General features: G+C 54.7%; 2 protein-coding genes across 2 annotated transcripts in view; one reads left to right on the top strand and one right to left on the bottom strand.

The window, feature by feature from the left end:
* Positions 1–2,017: 2,017 nt before the first annotated feature.
* Positions 2,018–10,773, bottom strand: Ckm (creatine kinase, M-type). The gene is made up of 8 exons (XM_046455801.2): positions 10,624–10,773; positions 8,071–8,268; positions 6,802–6,956; positions 6,417–6,549; positions 4,779–4,950; positions 3,465–3,588; positions 3,009–3,198; positions 2,018–2,543 (listed from the first exon to the last, which is right to left on the bottom strand). Exons 2-8 carry the CDS (start codon positions 8,261–8,263, stop codon positions 2,365–2,367), a joined length of 1,146 nt encoding a protein of 381 aa, XP_046311757.1. The 5' UTR covers positions 8,264–8,268; positions 10,624–10,773; the 3' UTR covers positions 2,018–2,364.
* The window catches only part of Klc3 (kinesin light chain 3), a 19,539-nt gene continuing 9,793 nt past the window's right edge, over positions 6,181–15,926 (top strand). The window contains exon 1 of the mRNA XM_046455800.2: positions 6,181–6,337. The gene's annotated coding sequence lies outside the window, so the exon portion shown is untranslated. The remainder of the gene's footprint in view (positions 6,338–15,926) is intronic.

Here is a 15,926-nt window from a genome sequence, read left to right as displayed (position 1 = left end):
TATCCCTGAACCAATCACTGGCTTTAGAGTGGCTGTGGCCCCTAACTAGAGCTAAACTTAGGTTCCTCAAGGAGAGGCTTCCTGAGCAGTAGAGAGGTGGGAGCTACACTCCTTCAGCCCGGGCCTCTGGGGCCCCAGTGGGCACACTAGGCTTTCTTCCAAGGCACTGGGAGAGTTTTGCACAGAGAAGTTTTAATTGATCCCTGAAGGCCTCCTCTGTGCAGGGATGTCTCCATCCCTGCCCTTGTGGAGCTCACGTTCCGTTGGTAGAGATAGGTAGGTATGTCTTCAGGCTGACCATCCAGAGGGGCAGAGTTGAGTCCAGTGGGTGCCTGCCCTAACCTAGGAGGGCATCCTGGAGGAGGAGGAACTGGCTACCCACATCAGATGGCATGTGAATCAGGGTGAGTATGGTCACTGTGAACAATGATGAGAGTAGAGATGTCTGAAGGGCCTTGAAAATCATGGAGAGGGGCTTGGGCTTGCTTTCACGGGCACTGGGTGCCACAGTGAGGTTATGAGCCAGGGAGAGTAGAGAAGGTTTGTGTTGGGATTTGGGGGAGGGGGAGAGATGACAGGCAGGGAGGAGAGCAGAGTGGGACAGAAGATGGGGAGAGGAAGAGTGGATTTAAGAGGCTTTTGAGGCAAAATGGGCAGGACTTGGTAACTACAGATGCCTGGACTTCGATGTGGCAGGCTCAGATTGTCAGGCTGGAGCATAGTGGTCTCTTTGGCTTCTGGGGGTGGAACTGTGACTAGAGATGGGATCTTCAGTTGGCGATAATACTCTGAAGGACATCCCTGCATCTGACAGGTTCTTCATGCCTTGGTCTTTGGGTGTCTTCTAACCTTCCTATTTCAGCCATCCTGAGAACTCACAGAGACAGCCCTGGGCCTCAGTTTCCCCTTTGTAAAGCAGAAGGCAGATTGATCTCTAAGGGCCCTTAACCTCTCTTTTTAAAAATTTTTTTAGTTGTCAATGGACCTTTATTTTATTTTTGCAGTGCTGAGAATCGAACCCAGTGCCTCACACATGCTAGGCAAGGGTCTGCCACTGAGCCACCACCCCAGCCCCAACCTCCTGCTCTTAAAGTTTGAAAAAGTGCCTCTGCCAGATTCCTGAGGGCTCGGCTTCATTTCCTTCTGAAACTTCTGTCTCTTTGGGGGTCCACCCCCAGTGTTCTGTGGAGGCCTTGGCCTGTTTGGCTGACAGGCAGTTAGTGGCATCCCAACAGAGCAGGCCCAGACACTAACTGATTTCTGTTAACTCCTCTTCCTCCCCCAGTTACTTTGCCATATTCCGTTTGGCTCCTTCCTGGGACCAAGCTCTATAAAAGACCCACCCCTAAAGACCACATAGGAAGGCTCCCTCCCAAGTCCCAATCAGGAGGAGCAATACGTTGAGCTGGGAACTGCAGGGTACACACAGTGAAAATCAAGCAATAATGAGGGGAGAACTGAACGATGAGCCTTCAGCAGATCAGATGCATTTCAGTGTGACCTTAAAGGATCACAAGTAAAAGGAGTGCTAGGAGATACGGGCGCCACGGAAGGTTCTTGAGCAAAGTAAGAGAAGTTCCAAAGACTGGAAGCTACAGAGCGATGAAGTCAAACTGGACAGGAGGAGACCGGTGAGGAGCACACAGAGGTAGATGTACTGGATGTATGTCATGGGGAGGTCTCAAGCCGGAGGCCCATGGGCCAAATTCAGTCTCTTTGTGTGTGTGTGTGTGTCTGCATCTCTCCCTCTCTGAACTCTGAGCATGAGTAATTCACAGCCGAGGCTGGGAAGTCCCCGGTGTTTGGCTAAGTGGCGGTGGGCCACTCTTCTGAGTCTCCGACTCCTCATAGAGGCTTAAAGTTTTTGTCCAGGTTCTGTACCCTAATTCCGCCTCATTTTAGAGATGGGATAAAGCAAGCCTAGCACGTGCCTAGAGAGGGCAAACCATTTCAAGCACACAGTGGCCGATTACAAAACTGCTCCCTCCGCGTCCCTCAATACTGTGCCACACAAAGCTAAGGCCACCACTGTTTTTATTTATTGCTTTCCGTGGAGAAGCAGGAGCTCCAGCAGTGTTGCCGGCGCCGCGTCGGCCAGAGCTCCAGGTGGTGGGCGGGGCCCTGGACACCCAGAGGTGAGGGAGGTTTTTCATTGGCCAGAGCCCAGAGGGTGGAGCCCATTGGCTGGAACTCTGGGTGGAATAGGAACTCCAAGTAGGGCGGAGAGAGCGTCCAGGTAATGGAACCATGGTGGGCGGGACTCTGGGGAGAGGGGCGGAGCAAGGGATGAAGGATTGGGCCTCCAGTGCGCCGGGTCCTCCGGGAGCCCGGGCTCCAGCCTTTGGCGGCGGGTGGGCTGGGTGCCTACTTCTGGGCAGGGATCATGTCGTCGATGGACTGGCCCTTTTCCAACTTCTTCTCCATTTCCACCATGAGCTTCACACCGTCCACCACCAGCTGCACTTGTTCTACCTCGGATGAGCCCAGCCGGTCGGCGTTGGATATGTCAAACACAGAGCCCACTGCAGCTGTGTCCACGCCACCTGTGGGAGCAGGGGCCAGAGGCGTGAGGAAGGAGTCGAGGTTCAGGGGGGCCCGAGGCTGCCCCTGTGTCACCTGCAACAGGCGCGTGTATGAATGCCTACCATGTGACCGATCACCTGCACACAGAGCCTCCTTATGTCTGTTTACTTGGGGTCCAAGTGTCCGGCTTTAGGTACCTCACCCCTCAACCATCCAACATGAAAATAAGCCAAAGTGTGCAAGATCCCAGCAGATCCCTGCTGCCTGGGGGCGAATCCTGACCACCCATTTACCGTTGAGGAACGGATTCCCGGGTATGCAAAATGCATATTATATGGCCATGACCATACTAACTCAGAGGAGGAACAGGCTCACAGCAGGAAGCCCTAACCGATCCCAGAGCTCGCGGGGATGCTCCACCTCCCCTTCCTCTACCTCAAAGGACCTGCCCCAGACACCGCGGGGTAGGGGATGCGGGGCTGTACCTGTGCCCCGCTTCTGCAGACGCAGGCGGGTGAGAATCTCCTCGAACTTGGCGTGCTTGCTCAGGTGTGCCAGTTTCACATGCACGCCTCCACGCAACCCAGTGCCCAGGTTAGATGGGCAGGTCAGCACGTAACCCAGGTGCTCGTTCCACATGAAGGGGTGGCCAGCCTTCTTAAAGATCTCCTCAATCTGAGGTGGAGGGAGAGGACCGGGGATCAATGTCCGCAGGCACTCCCAGCTACACCAGGGTTCACAGGGCCGAGGCGCGGACAAGGATGGAGGCGGGCACCAAGGAGGCGGAGCTGGAGAACTGGGAGGAGACTCTGCAGGGTTTCGGGACCGGTTCTTGGAGGCTGGCCTTGGACATAGGGGTGGAGCCTAGTTTGAGGGTGTGGCCTTGGAGGGGCGGGGCTTCCGGATGCAGTGGGAGGTCAGTGCGAGGGGCACACACCCACCTTCTGCAGCCCCACGCAGAAGCGACGGAAAACTTCCTTCATGTTGCCCCCCTTCTCCATCGAGATGACCCGGAGGTGATCCTCCTCATTCACCCACACCAGGAAGCTCTTGTTGTCATTGTGCCTAGAGTGGGGTGCAGCAAGAGGCAAGGGAGTCAGCTCTATGGGAACCCCATTCCCCCACTGTCGCCCGAGCACAACCCGGCCCCCTCCCGCTGAAGGAAGCAGGCCTGAAGGATATGAGGTGAGTGACATTGTATTTCTCGCAGAAAATTAAACCCAAAGACTGCACCCTCACAGGATATCCAAATCCTCGAATCTGGGATCAAGGACTTGTAGGGGCTTAAAAACCTCTGAACGTGGGGATGGGGTGGTGGCTCAGTGGTAGAGTCCTGGCCTAGAGGCCTGGGCTTCATCCTCAGCACCACATAGAGATAAATAAATAAAGGTATTGTGTCCATCTACAAGGAAAACTTTGAACATCATTAAAGACTCCTGGGGCTGGGGTGTGGCCCAGTGGTAAAGCACTTGCCAACTGTGTCCAAGGACCACAACACACACACATACACACACAACTCTTGGAATCTTAGCATCCTTAGCACATAGAAGCTTAGACTCAGAAATGACAAATCTTGGCAATCCTACATCTGGGATTTGAGCCCAAGGAATCTGACCAGTGCCTGGGTACACAAGCGCTTGGCACCTGCCATTAGGATTATCTTGGTTACTGTGACCACTAGTTATGCTTTCTATGAATCTTTGAATCCCTAAATTAGTTTCACATAAATCAGCTTTTTTAGATCTTGAAAGAATTCCAAAAGCTGAGAGTTACTGGGATCCCCATTTTATAGAAGGGGACACTATGGAGAAGGTAATTAATTTTTCCAAGTCACTTTTCTTTTTTCTTTCTTTTCTCTTCTCCTCTCCTCTCTTCTCCTCTCCTCTCCTTCCTCTCTGGCTCTCTCTGTCTCTCTCTGTCTCTCTCCCCCCCCCAAGGTCTGGCCAGGCTGGCCTTGAATTCTCAGGTTCGAAGGATCCTCAGCCTCCCAAGTAGCTGGGATTACTGGCACCACAGGGTCACATAGCTAGTAAATGACAGAGCTGGGATTGGAGCCCACGGAATCTGGTTGAAGTCCATGAATGTTTAACTGCACTTCTCTAGTCCAAGTTTCCCAAAATGTGACACACAAACCCCAGGATAGGCAGAGTGGGGGAAAGGTCAGGGTCTTTGATCATGGGGGAGGAGAGGGGACATCCTGGGGGGACTGCAAGAAAAGCTGGGGCAAGAGGAAGCTGAGGGCTGGAGGGGCTCACCAGATGCCTCTGGCGTCGGGCCAGTCGCGGGCCATGCCCGAGGCCAGCAGCAGTGGGGACACAGGCTTGTCGAACAGGAAGTGGTCATCGATGAGCTGCTGCTGCTCCTGCTCGGTCATGCCCTTCAGAGGATAGTACTTCCCCTTGAACTCGCCCGTCAGGCTGTTGAGGGCTAAGGAGCCACAGGAGGCACTGGTCAACAGCCTGACCCCCTTCAACCCAGGGGTGGAGACTGGGGACCCCACACTGCCACCCTTGATGGTTCAACCCCTTGGGTGTCCTGAAGGCACCTAAACACTGTGACTGTGGCACAATCTGTCCCTCCCCTGTCTGCCCAGGGCCCAGGAGCAGACAGCTAGTCCCACCCAGTCCACCTGCAGGGGCTCTGTGCTTTGGGAAGACAGAGGGCCAAGCCTTGGGGTTTGGGGAGCCATTAGTAACCGTTAGTCTAAGACTGCCTGTGTGCTATTTGTATATATTCACATGTATAAAATATATTATGTAAGGAATAGATTTGTATACATATATGAAAAATATATATATTTATGTAATATCTAGATGCATTTTATACATTCTTATATGTATAAATGTACTATGTATAGAACAATTAACATATAAAACAATAAATAATATGTAACATAATATATATCATATAACCTGTTATATATGTTTTATGGTATATGTTTTATGCTATAGTATATATTTTATATTTATATATTAACATAACAAGTCATATAGCATAATGACATTATATATTATATATTAAGCTGTTAAACGTATTTTCTGTATTGTTGAAGTTTTTCACTACTGTGTCTGTGTGCTGGAAATACTACCTACTGTGTGCATCTCTTCTGTGTGTATGACGTCACATTAACAGCTCACGATCAGTCATGGTAAGAGAATTTAGATCACAGAAAAACCCTGAAAAACAGGACTTTTCCCGCCTATGGAGCCAGCGGTTAAATATTTACCAGAACCATGCCTCCTGCAGGTCCTGGCGGTGCCACCTGTTAACACACTTGTGCTTCCCCTGCCCTGGCCTGTTCTTCACCCTGGACTGGCCCCCTCAAAGTCTCTGCTGCCACCATTGCCTGCACCCCCATGGTCAACAGCTCAAGGAATCTACACAAGTGTGTCCCTGTCCCTCTCTGCACACCACCCTCCAGTGGCTTCTGCCTAGCTCTGAGTCAAAGTCAAAGCCCTCCCAACAGCCCAGAGGGCAGAGTTTGGCCACTGGCACCTCTCCAACCTTGCTCCCCACTTGGCCACCCTGCTCCAACCACCTGTCTCCTTGCTCCAGCAACACACAGTCCCGCCCCAGGGCCTTTGCACTTTCTGTCCTCCTGCCTGCAGCTCTTCCCCACAGTGCCTTCCTGCCAGGGACGTCTCAACACCCCCTTTTTCAGGGTGCTCCCCTCACCTCCCAGCCTGCCCTGAGTTCCTTCGCCTCACTTCCCACGGGGACCAGAGCAACCAGAAATTGCACCAGAAAGAATGTGGGGACCCTGGGACCGCTGGGGTGGGACCCCTCGGGACCCCTCAGGACCACCGGGACACAGGTAACGCTGTCAGCCATCACTGGCGACGCCCCCCGCTGTTGGAGCACGGGAGCGGGAGGCTGGCCCGGGCGGCGCTCACCTTCCACCGACAGCTTCTCCACCGCGCGCCGCTCGCCGCGGGAGCAGTGCGGGGGCAGCGAGTAGCCCTTGATGCTGCGGCCGGTGCGCACGCGGCTGCTGAGCACGTAGTTGGGGTCCAGGTCGTCTCCGCCCTGGACGGCAGGAGGCGAGTCAGGGCCCCCGCGAGCCCAGACCCCCAGCTCGGGCCTCTCCCCTCCCTCCTGGGTCCTCCCCTCCGCCCTCCCTGCCCTCCTCCCGGCCGCCTCTGTCCTGGTGGTCTCCGAACTTCCTTCCACGCCTCTCCGCCTGCCCCTCCCGCGGCTCCCTGTGGATCCGCCTTCTCCCTGTCCCCGCGCCCACTGCTGCCCCCCCCCCGTGCCTGTCCCCCTTTTCTGGGAGCCCACCTTGAGGTTCTCGTGGTTGAGGTCCGTCTTGTGCTTGTCGGTGGGTTTGTAGCCCCCGTGTCGGTCCTGGATGATGGGGTCGAAGAGATCCTTGAAAACCGTGTAGGACTCCTCGTCCCCGGCCACGCAGCCCACGGTCATGATGAAAGGGTGGCCTGGGGGTGGGACTGAGATCAGAGGTGCTGGTCCCTGTGTGTGTGTGTGTGTGTGTGTGTGTGTACGGGGGGGGCTTCGCTGGGAGAGATTGGGGTGGCATCTGGAGTGAGTAGAATATGCTAGCAGTGGGCAAAGGAGAAAGGGAGTCCTAGGGACTAGGTACAAGGTTCTGGTCCCCAAATCATGACATCTTAGCCTAAAGTACTAGTAATAAAAACCCTGAAAGACCTAATTATGGGTTGGGGGCAGCTTGTAGCCCTTGATGCTGCAGCCGGTGTGCACAGTGCGTACAGTGATAGAGCATTTGCCTGGCAGGTGCAAGACCCTAGGTTCCATCTCCATCATGGAAAAAAAATTCAAAAAGAATTGCCAAGTGCAGTGGCACATGCCTGTAATCCCAGCAGTTTAGGAGGCTGAGGCAGGAGGATCACAAGTTTGAGGCCAGCCTCAGCAATTTAGCAAGGCCCAAAGCAACTTAGACCTTGTATCAAAATAAGAAATAAAAATTCTGGGGATGTAGCTCAGGGGTAGAGCGCCCCTGGGTTTAATCCCCAGTACTCCCTGGCAGTCCCCCCAAAAGGAGCAGCGGCTGGGTCTCTTCAGTGGAAGAGCGCTGGCCCAGCATTCACGGGGTTCCAGACACCAGCAGGAGAAGCAGAGGACTGGAGGGGGGGGGGCTTCCGGGTTTCAGGGTGAGTTGCTGCAAGAAGGGACTGGGGCTCTCCAGGCGGCTCCAGGAGTCCTTAGAGAAAGACCCTGGATGCTGGGAGTGCGCACGCTGCAGGCGGCGGCTCAGCGCCAAGCCCTGGGCGTGTGTGGGCCCTGGAGCTTTCCCAACATGGGCCCCCATTTTTCAGGGGAGGAAACTGAGGTCCAGGAAGATTCCGTGACCTCCTCAGGGGCCTCACTTTATAATTGTGCACAGGTATCGAGTGCCATGTGCCCGCACTCACCGCGCGCTTTCCGTGTGTCACTCATTTGGAGTATCTCACAACTGCCCCAGAGTGTGTCCCCATGTACAGACGGGAGGACTGAGGAGGGGGTGGGGCTGGCTGGTGGCCCCCCGCCCCCCCCCCCCCCCCCCGTCCCCACGGTGCTCCATGGGCGGCTTACCTGGGTTGTCCACACCTGTCTGGATGACGTCATCCAGGGTGAAGCCCGATGGCGTCTCCTTGTCCCGCAGCTTCTTGTACAGGTCAGGGGTCAGCACCTTGGCCATGTGGTTGTTGTGCTTGCTGAGGTCTGGGTATTCCTCCTCAGACTTGAAGTTCAGCTTGAACTTGTTGTGGGTGTTGCCGAACGGCATGGTGGCTGCGGGGCAGAGAGAGCAGGTGGAAGGACAATGCGTGTAGTTTTAAACTGCACGTTTCTTTCCAGGCCTGTCGCTCCCAAGTTTCTGGGCATCTGTCAATCTTAAACTTACCATCAATTCACCCACTTTTGAAAATTGTGCGCTGTTAACTAGCCCACCGAGCAACAGACTAAGAGAGGTGTTTTAAGAAGTGTAAAATCGCCGTGCGGTGGCCCTCGCCTGAAATCCCAAAGGCTTGGGAGGCTGAGGCAGGAGGATTGCGAGTTTGAAGCCAGCCTCAACAAAAGTGAGGTGCTAAGCGACTCACTGAGATCCTGTCTCTAAATAAATACAAAATAGGGCTGGAGACGTGGCTCAGTGGTCGAGTGCCCCCCGAGTTCAATCCCTGGTGCAAAAACAAACAAACAAACAAAAACCCTCTGTGCTTCTGATACATTCCTTCCTAAATTCATTTCTGCTCTGTTTGTCAAAAACCCTGCTTGTCCTCAGTTGAGGTCCTCCTCTCTGGGAACTCCTTGGACCTCCCTGGTGACAGTGTTGGCATGGGGATCCTGGTGGTAGGCAGGTGAGGAAGATTGGCTCCGATCTGGCAGAGAACAGCTAGGGAACCAGGCAGACTTGGGGCTTGGAGCAAGAGCGGTCCCCTCTGCGCCTGCATCCTGTCAGGAAGCATCTGGAGTCTTAGGGCCCTGATTCTGATGCATCTGGGCTAGGTGAGCCCGGTCTGCTAACCTTGAAAGAACTCATTTTCTGGGTAACAAGAGGGAACCCCCAGGTCAGAAAAACACCGTGACATAGAGAAGAATGTAGGTTCTGGAACCAGATGGCCTGGGTTCAAATCCCAGCTCTGCTATTTATGACTAACTGTGTGCCCTTGGGCAAGTTGTTTAACCTCTCTGTGCCTCAATTTATTCATCTGTAAAATGGGGATTGATAACAGTGCTCACTTCATGGGAGTATTGAAAGGATTCAATGAGTTAAATGCAGGTCAAGCACTTGGGAGGGCCTGGCACACCGCACACCTACTTTTGTTGGCTATTGTTGTTACTATTTACAGGTCTGCGTGGAGCCTGGTGAGAAGGTGGAGGAGAGGGCGTAGCTGGGAATGAGGTTGTAAGCAGAGAAGGGACATGGACTTCATGAAGATCCTCAATCAAAAGATGAGGAGCGGGGGCGGGGGTGCTGGGCATCTGTCCCCACTTCTGCCAGCCGCCAACTCTGCAGGGCTCAGTCAGAGAGACAAGTTCAACCTTGGGGTCAGCAGAGCAGAGTTCAAATCCCACCTATACCATTTCCCTGCTGTGTGACCTCAGGACAATCAATAGGCCTCTCTGAACCTTGGTCTCCTCTGAGTGGAGCCCTCCTACTGGGGTGGCCAAGCCCTGGCATGGAGTGGGCCCCTGGGACTGCGATTGTTAGAGTTATTGGGCTCCCTAGACCCTGAAAGGAAGAGGGACCCTCCACAGAGATGGTGGAGGGCAGCAACGGGAAGTAGGTAGGGGGTGGAGGCCGGTGAGGTGAGGGTAGGGGTGGGGCCGGAGGGCGGGGACCCGCCAAAGTCCTGGGCACTGCTGTCCAGGGTGGCTATTTTTAGGACCTGGCGGACTCCGGCTTCCACCCCAGCTCCCCCCACCCCCACATTCCAGGTCTCAGCTTGCACCCCGTCAGCAGCCCAGGACAGGTGGGCCAGCGTGGCTGGAGGACAGCATGCCGGCCTCGGGCTCAAGGACATCCCGGGCTTCCAGCCCAGACCTCCCTTCTGAGGCTGTCCCCACCCCCATCCCTGCCAGGGACACCCCAGGGGAGCTGAGGCAAGGTAGTGACCCCCAGGGGACACCCCAGATCTCATGGAAACCGAGGTCCACTGTCACATCTCCAGGCTGGGGCCACACCAAGGCAGAGGCATGCAAAGGAGAGTCACAGAAGTCAGGCACAAGGTCACAGGGACACCACAGGAGCCCATGCCACCCAAGCGCCCCCAGCACCTGCTTTAGCAGCCCCGACAGGTGACATGCAGACACAGACGCCCCCTGGGGCCGGGCGCCCAGCTCTGGTGACAGACTGTCATGCACACAGGCCTGGGCCACCCGCGCCTTGCAGGGGGTGACGGTGAGCAGCTGTCCAGACCCAGTTTGTCCCTGGGGATCCCTCCCCCTGCCCCACAGCTCCTGCTGCAGGAATATCAAGTCGCAGTGGGGACAGGCGGGCCCACGGGCGGAGAGGACTTGGAGCCCCCGTCCACCCCTCACGGCCAGCCCGCCCCAGGGGAGCCCGACACAGGCCCTTCCAGAGCCAGGCCGCCTCCAGCCCCCGGGGACCCTGCTGTGGCCACCCTGACTCCCCCGGGGCAGTACCTGGTTGGGCTGGGCTGAAGGGGCTCTCTGTGTCCTGCAGGCGACTGTGACCCGGGAGGGGCCTGCAGCTCCGGCCCTATATAGAGGGGCTGTCCCTAGGGAGGGGGCCTGGAGGTGCGGAGCCTCTCACCCCATTGCCCGGGCGCCGTGCCCACCCTGGACCCAGGCGTGCCTCTCGCCCAGCCCATGGCCTTGTATGGGCTGTCCCCGGGCTGGCCAGGCCCCCCATCGCCAAGCCGGTCCCCAGATCAAGTGCTGAGTCGGGCTGGCAGGGACAGCTGGCCCCCCGCCAGGAACATGGGACAGTGACTGCCCATGTCCCGGCACGTAGAAGCCAGTCTCCCCTGGCCCCTGAAGCTGCTGCAACCGCCAGGCCCCTCCTGGGTCCCCACTCAGCCCCCAGCAGCCCTGACCCTGGCCAGGGGCAGCCCTGGTCCTCAGCACGCGTCCTGGGCCAGCACCTGGGGAGAGGAAGCGGGTGGCCTCAGGAGAGCCGGGGACCCTGTGAGCCAGAGGACACGGAGCCCCAGAGAGCGGCGACTCGCCTCCTGCCACCCACCCACCAACCTAGGAGGAGGAAGGCCCAAGCCACACCTGGACGCCAGGGCAGACCCTGGACGCCCGCTGCTCCCCTGGGTGGCACGGAGAGGGCGGGGCCCCAGCTGTGGGCTGACCTGCAGGTTCACACTCAGGGTGGGTTGGCAGAGGTGGCCACCCTTCCCCCGCCATGTCACTGGGAGATTTCCACTGGGGAAGGGACAGTGAGGGACAGGCCAGCTCGGAGAGGAGCTATTTTTAGGGCCAGCTCTGCTGTCTCCTCTGGGAGGCCGGGCAGAGGCCTGGGGTGCTGGGGGGGTCAGGCGGCAGGTGTCGGGGTGGTCGCCACGTGTCTGGGTTAATTATAACCCGGTGTCTCGGGTGTCCCCAGGCCGTGCCTCCTTACAAGGGCAGCCTTGGGCCGCTGGTGGCCGCACCCGTGCCCGGGAAGGGTGGGCTGGGCAGAGCCTGTCACCCCGCACTGGAGTGGAGCCGTGGAGCTGGAGCAGGACCTTGGGGCAGCCCAGTGGTGACCGGGACCTCAGGGGCTGAGGAGGGGCTCTGTCAAGTGGGGACGGCATTGAGGAGCCAGGAGCCTCCCCAGGAAAGCAATGGAGAAGGGGGTTCCTGCCCTCCTCGTCCCTCCTGCTGGGGTCTCCGCCTCCTCGGGCATCTCCCTGGCCTCCCCCAGGCTCCCGGGCAGTTGAGCTCTGGGGGGTGAATGGAGCCTCTCCTCTCCCCAGACTCCTGACGTGGGGAGCAGGGACAGGAAGGAATGCTTGAGAAACGTCCCTGGGGTCCCACTCCTGATCTCCGCACCTACCTGCCCCTTCCCAGCAAGGTGAGATTAGCAAAGGCCTCCTTGGTGCTTAGAGAAGCAGAGGCCCAGAGAACTAAAAGGAACTAGAAACAGTTATTTACTGAACATTTATTGGGGGTACAGAAGAATACAGCCACGTTCCCTCCCTCACGGAGGTGATGTTTCAACAAGGATTTTTGAAGGAAAATAAAGGAGGTAAGATGACAGTGGGGACGCAGCAGGGGAGGTCAAGGCAGGTGTCTCTGGGAAGGTGTTATCTGAGCAGAGGCCTGAAAGAGAGGAGGGAGCCCGCCATGGGAGGTTCTGGGGGAGTAGCTGGTGCAAAGGCCCTGAGGTGGGAGTGGCTTGCCCATCTGAGGACAGGCAGGAGGCCAGAGTAGGAGCAAATGTAGCCAAGGAAATGTGGGAGAAAGAAGATGAGGTTGGAGAGGGGACAGGAAGAGGCCCAAAGGACCCTGGGGGCTGAGGGGAGAGCTTCAGCACACTCTGTGTTTATGGAAGCCAGGGAGGGCTGTGGGCAGGGGGGCGGGGAAGCCAGTTGCATCACACACCTGGCAGGTGGCACAGCCCAGCCCCATGGGCTCCTGATAATCCCCAGTGGGGCATTTGACTTCTTGTTTTTGGCCACACAGTGTCAGCAGACCTTTTAAGCTTGGGGAAGTCCCCATCCTAAACCAGCCTCCATTGGAGAAGCCCAAACTACCCGAACTCAGTTTCCCAGAATCCCTTGTAGCAATGGTTCAGTCATGTGATCTGGGCTGACCCAATCAAAGGCCAGGCCCTGACCCTGCACTGTATCTGCTGCATGTTGAATCTCACAGGAACAAGTGACCCTGGGGAGCTTATGATCCCTCATATTCATGTAGTCCGTCTCAGTCCCCAGGGCCCATCCCTTCTCTGTCTCCCCAGTGCCTGCCCTAGCTCAAGACCCCCTCCATGGTCCTCTGTCCTGGACTCCTGTCCCAGTCTCCCCCTCTCCCACCTACTCCCTAATGCCAACCCCACCTGTTGATAGCCTGCCATGGCTCTCTAGTGCCCTGGAGATAAATTAGTGTTTGTTGACTAAGTAAAAAAATAAAAGAAAGCCTCTCATGACCCCCACCTGCCCCACCCCAGGCCCTCCACACCAGTCTTCACCATCGGCTACGCATCTTCCTCCAGGTGCTGCTGTAGCTGCATCCCCCAATGTGTTTGTTTTGAGGTTCTGTTTTTTCAAATGTATTCTTATATTACATTTGGAGTGTTTGGATATTCATATCTATCCATATCATGGTTTCTCTTCCCAAATCTACTTTTTTTAAATTAAGGTAAAACTTACATTCCTTGAAGTGCTCTAAGGATCAATGAACTTTTATACATATGTACACCTGAGTAGATAGAGGATAATTTTCACCTCCAAAAAGATAAAAGATGAGACATCACTTACTGGAATACTATGCAGCTGTATATAAAATATGAATAAAGCTAATCTGTATGTTCTGCTTCAGAAAAATTGGCAGGATATATTGGAGGGTTTTTGTGGGGTTTTGTTGTTGTAGTTGGTTTGTTACCAGGGACTGAACCCAGGGGTGCTTAACCACCGAGCCCCAGCCCCAGCCCTTTTTATTTTGTTGAGACAGGGTCTCGCCAAATTGCTTAAGGTCTTGCTTAGTTGCTGAGGCTGGCCTCAAACTTGTGATCCTCCTGTCTCAGCTTCCCAAGCTGCTGGGCCAAAATGTATTATCAAGTGGGAAAAATTATGAAAATATACTTATTTTCACCAAAATGCTATGGAAAACACCATTCCAAAATCAAGAATGCAGTCTTTGTGTGTGTGGTGCTTGGGATGGAATTCAAGTTTACTCAGCATGCAGAGGCGCTAGGTTTCAACCCAACACCAAGAAAGAAATTGGTTAAAAAAAAAGCAGCTGCTCAGGAGGCTGAGGCAGGAGGATGACGAGTTCAAAGCCAGCCTCAGAAACTCAGCGAGAAATTAAAAATGAAAAGTGCTGGGGATGTGGCTCGGTGGTTGAGTGCCTATGGATTCAATCCTAAGTACCAGTAAATAAATAAACAAAGAACAGACGTGGATTGGGTTGATCTGTGGGTCCAGCAGGGATGCTCTGCTTGGAAGCCGACTTGGGTGGGTGCAGGCTGAAGGGGGAGGAGCTCTTCTCTTGGCCACGCTGGGGCTTGCAGCAGGACGGGTTCAGGTCTCTTAAGGTCTAAACTCAGAACTGGCGTGACTGACACCTGTGCCCCTCTACCCCTGACCAAAGGAAGTCAGGTCACGGAGCAGCATCCAAAGCCAATGTCCCCTCCATGGTGATGATGATTTCTTTTGTGTTTTTATTAAAGGGACACACACTTCTCCTACATCCACACACAACCCACATCCATCTGTATCTCCGGAAGGATGTTGGAAACTGCTAACTGTGTTCGATTCTGGGAAGGATGGTAGGGTTAAGGAGAGACAAGATCCACTTTTTGCACTCTGGTATCTACAAACATATTTTCCTTTTTCTCTTTCTTTCTCTTTCTCTTTTGTTTTGTTTTTATATCAGAGATTGAACCCAGGGTGCTTAACCACTGAGCCACATCCCCAGACCTTTTTTATTTTTTATTTTGAGACAGGGTCTCACTAGGTTGCTTACAGCCCCACTAAATTGCTGAGGCTGGCCTTGAGCCATCCATCCTCCTGCCTCAGCCTCCCAAGCCACTGGGATTGCAGGTGAGAGCCACCATGCCTGGCTTTTCTTTCTTTATTAAAAATTCATTTTGAGGCAGGGTCTTGCTAAATTGCTGAGGTTGACCTTGAACTTATAATCCTTCTTCCTCGGCCTACCAAGTAGCTGGGATTACAGGCGTGCACCACCATGCCTAACAGTGCATTACTTTTTTTTTTTTTTAGTTGTAGATGGACACAATACCTTTATTTATTTGTTTTTATTTTTATGTGGTGCCAGGGATCGAACCCAGTGCCTCACACATGCTAGGCAAGTGTTCTACCACTGAGCCACAACCCCAGCCCCAGTGCATTACTTTTTAAATTAAACTGTGGCCAAGAGTTGGAAGTAGAAAAGCCCCCAATTTATCCACTCACTATCCTGACCAGGCGAACTGAGGCCCTAAGGGATAGAATGGGGTATTCATTGAATGCCTTCTAGACTGTGGTCTTTGAGAAATCATTTATTCCCTCTGAGCCTCAGTTTACTCATCTTTAGATGGGACTGGTCAGAGTGGGTGGCTGTATGGATTCCACTAGTCCTTGGCTGTGGAACCTTGGAAGAGTCACTCAACCTCTCTGTGCCTCATCTTCCATGTGGAGTGGGGGTAACCGGCATACCTGTGGTAAGGACTAAGGGAGGTGACCTACCGCATGCAGGATTTGGCACAGGGCCTGTTCTGGGTAGGAATTCAGAACTCCCAGCCCTCACTGGCATGTGCACCACGGCTTGGCCCAGGGCCAGCTGGAGAATGTTTGCCTTAGTCAACACCTTTCCCTTTCCCTTTATCTCATTTAATCCTCGCTGAGGTGGTTGTTTTACAGATAAGGAGATAGAGGTTCAAGAGATCATTGTTGCCCCAGGTTACATGGAGAGGGAATGGGAAGGCCTGGATTTGAACCCACCTCTTCCTGGGCCCTTCTCCCTGCCTCTCCCCACACTGTTGACCACCACCTACTCTGTTCTAAGACTGTTTTGGATCTCTCCATGACCGTCCCAGCAGCCTCACTGAGTAGGTTGCCCCTGGGAGTCTGGTTTCACAGACCAGGTACCTGAAACCCAGAGAGGTCACTTCCTAGCTAGTGATCACACAGCCAACAATGACCAAGCTGGGCCACCTGACTCCAGTCCCCTCACTACCTAAGTGTGACCACATCCATGATGAGCCCCTTCAACCCTGTGGCTAGTAAGACCCGGCAGAGTTAGAATGTGAGTTTGTTTTTTTCCATGATCCAATCAAC

The sequence above is a fragment of the Marmota monax genome, unplaced genomic scaffold, assembly GCF_021218885.2.
Source record: "Marmota monax isolate L192 unplaced genomic scaffold, Marmota_monax_Labrador192_F-V1.1 WCK01_AAM20220418_F8-fsc00149, whole genome shotgun sequence".
In the NCBI taxonomy this organism is placed as follows: domain Eukaryota; kingdom Metazoa; phylum Chordata; class Mammalia; order Rodentia; family Sciuridae; genus Marmota; species Marmota monax.
The sequence above is the reverse complement of the archived record's forward strand: the minus strand, read 5'-3'. Positions and strand labels throughout refer to the sequence as shown.